A 10,487-nucleotide genomic window follows, 5' to 3' on the forward strand; every position below is an offset into this window, starting at 1 on the left:
CTTGTACTATTTTGTTTCTTATGCTGTTCTTCAATTAGAAAGGAATGCTTGAGTTTAATGTGTTTGTAGTATGGGGTATGATGTTTAAGTTAAAAGCAGTTATAAATAAATAAAATTATAACTGAATGTAGACAAATCTAATGGAAGCAACATCATACTCACCACATTCTAATTATGTTATACTACAGTAGAATTACATTTTTTAACCTTGTTGTGATAAATACTGGTAAGCCTTTATGATCGCGCAATAACTTGTTGATTTCTACAATAGACAGACATGTATTTTTGCTAGAAATATTTCTATTTTCGATATACGAGTTAGCTCACAATATCCATCTTCTATGAGAGCATTACGGCACTCTTTGCCTATCAGTATAATTGATACAGGAATAATTGAAACATGGTGAGAGCAGGCAGATACTTTGTTCCATACCTGGCGAGTTCTCGTAAATTTAGTGAGTGTGGCTATATAAGCAGGCTAGAGTAACCAGAGTAATTGAATTCCCTAGAGAGTGTGTATATTAGAATGCCGCCTTATTAATATTGACGTTTTTCGTAAGCATTGGTTATCGTCCATTTATAATGACCATGGTATTTTGGAAGATTCATTAGTGTCTTAATATTTCAGTTTGGCTAATTCTTAGATATTTCAACATTACCATAGAAACCTAGAATATTTTGTACAGTATTTGATTTGCAATAAATAAATATTTATAATATGAACACAGCAACAGTAGTTTAAGGCTAATGACGAATACATATTCCACAAGCTTTCCCCACTACTGTGTCTTTCACATAGTATATATTGTTTTTTGATATTAGTACAGTAGCAGCCTAACATAACAATTTGTTTTAGCTTTTTTAAGGGATCTAAAACATTGTCATGTGCACCTCGTAAAATAATTTAAAGAGGGCGCTATTCCTCCAATTTATGATGTTTTATTACTGTGGTAAGGTGTAAATCATAAAGCCTGCCAAACTACTACGAAAATGTTCATTACCAGAAAAGTATATTTTATTATTATATCATCTTATATTGTAAACATATGTATATAAATTTACATAATTATATATTGACATAATATATAATTATGTATATATTATATTATATATGTATATATTTATATACATACAGTATATATATATATATATATATATATATATATATATATTCTATATATATCTATTCATTCATATATATATATATATACTCATTGGGCGTGTAACGTGATAATCGACATGTATAGAAGACTTAATACTGGAATACTGTTTACCTTGTAGCAGGATGCTTCAAAACCTAATAGTGACCGTAGGCCTAATGGTACATTCCGCTGAAGGTTATTTACGATTTGTAAATTAATTAATAATCAGGAGATTGTGAATATAGATTTTATGTCCGAACGTCAAAACATTATTGAATAGATAGGCTCATTACTGACAGCCGTGTTTTTGGCTACTTCTATAAAAATAACGATCAGACGACACCTCCGGTACGCTTCATTATTTATCATATTATTTATCATGTTCGACGGTGCAATTGAGATTCTCGCTCTCCACAAAAGCCAATTATAATGTATACTTGATACATATCTATCCATTCATTTGTTGTTTGTATTTTTTTATCAATTTTAAAAGCGAGCGAGAAAATTTCCCTTTTGAATGAAAAAATATTACTTTGATTCTAATAAAGATGGTTGGTTGATTTGGTAAACACGTAACCTGTGCTGTGCCATGCCATCATGTGTTCTCGGTTTTGCTTTTCTCATATTTAAGTTTGAATATTGTTATTATTTTAATACGAACTGCGCAAATAAGTAGTAATAACTGTACTTAGCAGTAGTGAACTGCACTTATCAGTAGTGAACTGCCCTTATTGACCTGCACTGTGACTCGCCCCCATTCATCAATCTAATATTACAAGCTAATCTAATAATGTTTGTTAGTTGACTCGAAGTTGGTGACCACCCTGCCCCAAATGTGCGGCCGCTTAGGCTTTGCATCGAGGACGGGACACCTAAGCGTCATACCAGGGTAATTTTATGTACAGCCCTACATGAACTCTTTACTGCGTTAAACTGAGTGATCTATTTCGGCTTACACAATTCTAGTAATGTTAATGGTTTAAATGGTAAAAATTTGTATATCTACATATCTTACTGGCACCACTTTGTCGTTTTGTAATTTGAAAGTATTCTATATTATCATATTCTAACCTAAAGAAAATCACAAATGTAAGTCTTTCAAAGTGCCTTCCCCTTTGTGTATTCATGCCTAAAGAGCAATTTCAATATAATTACCGTGAAAAACATATTAAAAAAATTCAATTCGGCTATTTATTATTCATTTGTATTGTCTTGTTATTGAATATTGTCATGACGACAGTATACGCGATGATTTCGGTAGCCGAAGTATTGTTTCATTTTCATTCATGTTCTTTAGGAAGTAATCAATTAATAAATTCATCAACTGTCAATCTACTACCATTTGCTATAATCTACTATATGATTATTTGCGGATTAAACTGTGTATATGGAGGGGATTGTAACTTGAACTGTCTTTTCACAAAACACATATGTCTCTTCACAAAACATATATATATATATATATATATATATATATATATATATATATAATCTGCGTGGTTGGCTTAAACCAGATCATGTAGACAAGAGTGCTCAATGCAGTATATAGCAGAGCAGATAGACAAATAAAACATTGATAGAGCATCTGATAATTCTATACTAACTACGCAGTCCTGACCCGACTAATGTATTATATAAGCAAAAATACAAATGAATGTGTCTGAACTAAAACTTAGTTAACCTAATAATAATTATGATAATAATAATAAATAATAATAGTAATAATTTATAAAGCTCCAATATCACTAAACCGAAGGCACTGTGAATGTTTAGATATTAAAAAGTTGAGTTTTGAGTTTGGTCTTAAAAAAAGCAACTGAAGGTGAGTCGGCAATATGTATATATAAATCAAGATATATTCTTAAAGTAAGATATCTCTATTTCCGATTAAATGTTAATGTAGCTCGTCTTTCCTCCTCAGAGTTGTTGTTGATCGATTGAATCGGGCCAAGCTGTATGCATATAATATGTATTGCAGGCAATTAACTGAATTGAAACAGTGCAATAGTGAGTATTTATGAACATTTCTGTCTCAGAGACCGAGATAAATGGCTTATGTGTTTCCATTACTAAGTCAACCAGATACCCCAATCAAAGAGTGATTAAATATTTATTTAAATTCATTATACTTCTCACTGATATGTATTGCTGTCCGTCGATTAAACGATGACTAGTAATATGAAGGATTCGTTTCACAGCGTCTTGATACTTCGCACAAAATAACCAGAGTAGGTACTGAATATTTACATTTTAAAAATTAAAAATGTTACCACCAATGATGATATTGCTGAATAGAAAGTGATTTCACTTTGACTGATGTGACAAGATTAAACTTGTAAATCAAAATTATAAAACTATTTTACATGAGAAAAATAATATTACTTTTTGTCTTATGATTAAAATAATAGAGTGTGCTGATATGATACACATTAATAGTATTACCTAGATCTAATAACATTATTCTTACCCTATCACACGATATCATCCTTTTAACTTATAGTTAACCTATAAAACTTACAACTTATAGGCCTGCATTACTGTAAAAATAGACCTATATGTTAATTTTTCAAAAATACTATATATCGCACAGTAGTTAGGTCAATTATTTGAAACCACACTCACACATTATTGGGTGGGCTAGTTGTACTATAGTATAACTATATATTTGAAATCACAACACATTGCGAACGCACTTTGAATCAAGCAATGTTATTCTCACCAAGGGATTGGAGTTAAAATTATGTCCATCATAATTGCAGTGAGCTAATGGATTTTCGCGAGAAGCTGAATATAAAAGTATCTTCCCTTACACTTAACGTGTGCTTACTCTGATCGCAAAGCATTTAAGGGTAGGGAGTTAAACGTTTTAGTGAACAACTTTGATTTCTCTCGCTAAGTAGATTTACCACTAGGACTAAATGCAGTAAGCTTTCCAGTAGAATGTAACATGAGTCAATATAATTATGATGTAAAACACTCCAACCAGTATATTTACTAAATAAATAGACCTACTTAAAACAAATCGTCCCAAAAAAATAAACTTCAAATCACTATCTGATATTATTATATTGGTAGTTTAATATAGTAACAACAATTTAGTCAATTATGTTTACGCCGATTACTTTTTATTCAATTCGATTCGATTTAGAAACCTGTGTCAATACAATTATGATGTAAAAACACTCCAACCAGTATATTTACTAAATAAATAGAACTACTTAAAAAAAATCGTCCCAAAAAATAAACTTCAAATTACTATCTGATATTATTATATTGATAGTTTAATATAATAACAACAATTTAGTCAATTATGTTTACGCCGATTGCTTTTTATTCAATTCGATTCAATTTAGAAAACCTGTTACAACTAACATTAATAACGTACACTGTAAAACTAGCATGAAGGATAGCATAGCTTACTGTGCTTAGGCCTAGGATCTTGGCGTGTTTAGAATTGAATGTGCTTAGGTGCTTAATGTTATGATGTCAAATACCTGAACACATTTTCTGCAAAACACATCAGGAACGCCGAAGCCGAAACACTTTTACCTTTCAACATGCGGGAAAAAATTGCGAGGAGCTTTGTGTTTAAATCCTGCATACACCTTCTACAATTAGACAAAATGTCTTATAAATAATTATTAAGAATATTATATGTCTTATAAATTATTAATATGGTTTAGGTAATCGTGTGTTCTTGTTTGAGACATTTACTCAAACATCGTGTTTTGGTTTTGAACAGTGCTTTACCGCATCAATCAGAACATTCGAATCGTACTGACAAACATTTGATAGTAATGTTTGCTCTAATGTGAAGGTGCTTTATAAAGATATTTTAATTGTGTTACTTAGGGATTGAACGAAGATGCTTAGGAATGTAGTGCCAAGCTTCTTAACCAACATAACATGCTCCGGTCCCACGTAAGTTTGCTGAAAAAGTATCAAAACAGCAAAATCACGAATAATGATAATATATAATTCAACCGTCACGACGATTTGTCCAGACACCTGAGCGTATTAAATAGTTATCTTAGGACTTTAATGAGACAATTAATTATCACATGAGATTGTAATGATCCAAATGAGTCGAAGCAAGCGTATAATAGGTTTGTCCACCATGACACTACCGTATGTGAATACTGTATTATAAACTAACATTTACGTATATATTCAATCACCTTTATGTAGTATCATCAATGACGACATATGTTTTTAGCTTTGTCGCAAGCTATAGCATAGCACAATATTACTTAAAATTTCGAGATTTCAGTAAGTCCATACTACATTTGAGATATCTCAGCTGCATATGTAAATATTCAGACGTTTCCATACAATAATAGGATGCAATGCAGAAGTGTAGCGTCAGTTTATAAGCTATTATGCATAGGTTTCACTACTTAATATTTTGCTTGTTAAATACCAGACAACAGTTTTATTTTATAGCAATTGCTCGCATAAGTACTAAGGAACTGAAATCGCAAATTTATTATAAACTTATTAATTTGTTTTTAAAGTAATCACAATGAATTTTCATACCCGTGACTAATCCACATGTTACGACATTTCAAGTACCGGTAGTTTAGATTCGGAGCACGAAATAACATATAGTGCTTTAATTTAATGAATTCAAGTAAAACTCTTCTCGACAGAGACAGATAAAGCAACTACGACACATTCAGATGTATATAACTAAATCTAATGATATCAATTAATATGTAATCGAAGTAGGCTCTAACGGTTAACCTTTGGCGTATAATTATGTATGCACCAGCAGCTATAGATGTCTATCAAAGTTATTAAATACCTTAAAACATCACAGGCCCTGATTCTTAATATACTTCGCCAAGTGTATTCCGTCAATGATATATTGATCACGTTTAATATATTGACACTGGTTTAAGGATTTAAGTCTAAATAATTGACAATACTTACATAAATGATATCAACCAACAAGACGACAGGCTAATTGACTATACAGGCAATCTTTAATTTCATATACATATGGTAAATTTAATACAACTACTGATTTCCTGTCAGGTGGTTGTTCAGAATATTCACAACTAGGAGACGGTCGAGTATTAAGTGCTACGAGAGTGATTTGGTGGTGTAAGCACTTACCTTACAATCTCATCGTCCTAGGTTCAATTCCAGAATATTTTCCTATAATACCTCTACTGTCGAAGTCTAGTAATATTCATTATAATTTTTTTTTCCCAAAAATATTTTATCAGGGGGATCCATCCACCGTAAGCTGACCATAAGGGGCCCTCGACGTTTATAAGCATAGGTATCATGAAAAATAGTATCCTGTAAGATAACTTTACTTTAGCGTGGACAACCGGACCGCAGTTAACCATTGGCATGTACACTTTCGTAAAACGAAACTTCACTATCAGATTTTATCGTTTCCAGCTCTTTTTGTCATTTTGTTAAAAGATGAAAATGTACTGATTGCGAATAAATTGATCGTAATTCAGAATGTGAAGCTCGGATAAAACTGTGCAAAAACATTTGACACATATCAAATAGCAAAATATAAAAAAATAATAAATTTGAATATCCTTTTTATTTGTAAAGAAACGTAGGCGTATGCTGATACTATATATCATTTGAAATTATCTATCGCCATACTTTTACTGTAGTTTCAGTTCATTGCAACTGCGACATAATGTTCCAGCGGCAATCTAAAATTTCGATGCGACAATAAGTGAAGTATACCGAACTCAAATTTATCACATACTTTTTTTTTTGGAAATGTTCTATAAATGATATCTTTCTAGTCTAATTACTGTAAACTATCTCTGATTCTGAAATGTGTCCACATTGAAATATGTATACAGTACGTCCTATATACATTTAGTCGCTTGTATGATGTCAGTATCAAACTGTTCAATAAAATGACGTTAGTGACGTTTTAAAGAATGCCATTTTTAAGAGAGCTTTAATTGGTTCTGAAAAAGCTACAAGACATTATGTCAACCAAGATCATTGCTCATTAGGTAAATACAAAGGATGGAATGCGTGCACCAATTGTAATATGTTCTATAGGGTGATCATACGAATACTATTAAGCAAATAAAATTTATGCATAATAGGCCTAAATAGTATAAACAATACAATAAATCTAAAAATGTAGTATGTACAATCAGTGCTCGATTGTAGAAAAACATGATGTTATAATCTTAACAAGAATAGATCTTCATTTTAAAAAGTGTTTTTATTTTCATTTGTATAAAAGTGTTTCTGGTGAGACTCAAACCTGTAACTCTTGGTATTATTATTAAGATAAACAAGACCTCAAAGAGCTATAAGATATTGGCACAGAACTTAGATCCAACTCACCACGCATGTTATACGCATTCTGCATAATACCGTAACGCTCTGAGTTATGGGTTAATTGAATACCTTTTTATCACTCTGTTCTTCTATAAAATGAAATATCACTACGATTCGATGACGTATTTTTACCGGAGGTTGATGGGAAAACAGTATTTTGATAGGTTCTCACATTTCAATTCAACAGCCAAATTGTTAATTTAAAAAAAAAAGAGTTAATTTAGAAGATATTATTACCAAGGTTACTGAAACACGAACATACTGTAGGCGCCATGTTGCTATGAGAAACGATAAATAAATGTAAATAATCAAAATTAAGGAATAACTTATTGGTTTTAAAAGTTTCTACTGTCTCTGCTACGGTATACGGAATAAAAAGATGAATTGAATAATAGGCCTATATAAATTTAGATAATAATGACAATAACGATGATAAAGGTGATGATGAATACTAAGGTGAATTGGTGGGGGCTCAATGATTAGTTGAGGGGGTACGAGTGCCCCCACGCACTCCCCTTGATACGCCACTGTGATGATGATGATGAGGATGATGATGATGAAGATAATAATAATGAGGGTGATGAGGATAATGATGACGAAGATGATGATAATTACAAAGGACAACGATGATGGCAATGAAGATGATGATTAACATGATGCTAATTATGTAAAACAAGCATTCTCACACAAGGACTATATAAACCGTAGGCCCAGTGTACATAGATGCACTGACCTTGTGTTTCAACTGGCGGGCTGAAATCAAGTTTCAATAGCACACCGTCTTTCGGTCTCCTTTTTCTGCGGTGACATTTAAGCCTTTGGTTCTACGTGTAATATGGCCCATGCACATGAATGCAGTACTGTACACATAAGACTATGATACGACTTACACACTTTTGGCGTATATGTATCAAAACATTTAATTTAATTGCCTTAAACAAGCAATATGAGTAAATGAATATTTAATTTGGGTTTTCACTCCCATATAGGCCTATATAGACACATCCATCCCCGTGAAGATTTTTTTAATGAAATAAATTCATCAAAACAACAGTAATTTCAGCATTAACAAACCTATTATATACATTTTTTTATATCGGACGCACCCCACAGTTTTACTCTCACTGTTTTTTGGTATATACATATAAAACACGCAGATGTATGGGTAAATATGCCTAAAAAGAAAAGCACAAAATAGTGTTCTAACTTGTACTGAAATAAAACAAAACTTGATCTGTTTGTTGATGTTAAAACAATTATTTAGGCCTATAGAACAACACCTTTTGATATCTCACCAGTAAAACTCCCGACGCTTCTCGTAAGTTACTTCCTTTGGCATTGCAGCTATAGTAGATATCCAGTATTGCATGGCCTATATTTGGCTATAATCCTCGTCTTTGTGGCATTATTGTCGAGTTTTGAAAAGACAACGGCATATGTAGGGCCTAATATCTTTATCTTCGGACAAGCATCGTTAAGAACTCACAGAGCTGTTACACGATTATGTTTGGTCGTGTGTAAGTGCATTACGTTTTTGAACATTATTTAATAGTCACCATGAGGTCGCTCTAACGTGAAATTTAACAGTCAATAATGTTGCTACACGATCTCTCACAAATTACTATGATAAAACATAAAATCTAATTAGTAGGTGCGGACAAAATTATTCAGTAATAATCAAACTATGAGTAAAAACTAAAGCTGAATTACAATGACACATAGGCCTACACGGATCTTACGGTTCTTGAGTATTATAATGATGGGGTAATAATTTGATGATGATAATAATGATTAAGTTAATATTGATAATGACAATAATAACTATTATTACTATAATGAAAATAAAATTATAGCAATAAAGAAAAATAGGAAGAAGAACAATTAATCAATGAGACTACTGAAACTGTAAATTGGGACTATAGTAGGGAAAGTTTGTATAAAAGGTTTAAATATATTTTCCACGTTACAAAAAATAATGTGTACACCTAAATTAAAAAGGTTCGTTTATGTAAAAAAACAAAAAGAAGAATCTTCTCTGTTGCATTTGTAAACATGGCGATATTAAAGGAGGGGATTATGTTAATAAGATATACGAAACTTATAATATACGATATGCTACTCAACGCTATTTTGACATGGGAGGAATCAAGAACTCGTCTCCTGTATGTCTGTGTTTAAGAAGTTCATAAAACGACTGACTCTACCATTCCTTTCACTGAACCATGCGATGGTTTATAGCCATCACATAGAGTATAGCAAACGTGAACTTGAATTAAATTCAATAAAAATATTCTGTCAGAAGTTCATGATACATCTTTGTTGACGTGTCCTACGAATTATCATTAATTTTCAAATTTGATTTAGTGTATTGTATTAGTTTAAGCTGTCAATTTTTATTTTAAATAATGTCATATTATTGACAAACCTGCTATGATTGCCTTATACGCTCATTTGCTTCTATAGCACAGTATGAGATTGACAATGACCACTAATTCACGCGAATTATTAGTAGTATAGGCATTGTCTGTATTGTGGTTGTGAAAGAATTGCCACAAACACGGTCAAGACTAATTCTCTCTGGCAATCTTTGCCCTAAATATATGCCCATAATGGATTGAAAAGCCACTGTTATTATGTCGTTGTTGCTGCTGATGTGCGCCGCACATTGGTCAAGTGAAAATCTTAATTAATTACAAATCATCTTACACACAAATCTCTGACTGGTAAACTTAGGTAGATACAACATCAAATATCTATCCTAATATTAATAATGTAGAGTATTCACTTCTAAATAATAAAAAAATTATATCCGTTTTGTTTCGTTTCTTTTTGTTTTCTTTATCCAATCCAATCCAATCTAGTCATTCACAAAGCGCCTTTCTTTACAGATACGAAGCGCTGTCATCATTACGTGTTCAGTTCTTAGAATAGGTTAGTCAAGACGTCATTATTCCTTGTAAACCATTGCTTTGGCGTTATATTGCATGAAAATTATGCAATGGTATTGAT

The 10,487-nt window shown here is 31.8% G+C and overlaps 1 protein-coding gene across 1 annotated transcript in view; it reads right to left on the reverse strand.

The window, feature by feature from the left end:
- LOC117110937 (short transient receptor potential channel 3-like) overlaps positions 1-8,965 on the reverse strand; it is a 40,921-nt gene extending 31,956 nt beyond the window's left edge. Inside the window, exon 1 of the mRNA XM_033253787.1 lies at positions 8,774-8,965. Within this exon, the coding sequence (XP_033109678.1) occupies positions 8,774-8,847 (74 nt within the window). The 5' untranslated portion in view covers positions 8,848-8,965. The remainder of the gene's footprint in view (positions 1-8,773) is intronic.
- Between the last annotated feature and the right edge of the window lie 1,522 nt (positions 8,966-10,487).

Source organism: Anneissia japonica, unplaced genomic scaffold, assembly GCF_011630105.1.
Source record: "Anneissia japonica isolate Jap-2015-1 unplaced genomic scaffold, ASM1163010v1 scaffold277_len1293397_cov203, whole genome shotgun sequence".
NCBI classification, from domain to species: Eukaryota; Metazoa; Echinodermata; class Crinoidea; order Comatulida; family Comatulidae; genus Anneissia; species Anneissia japonica.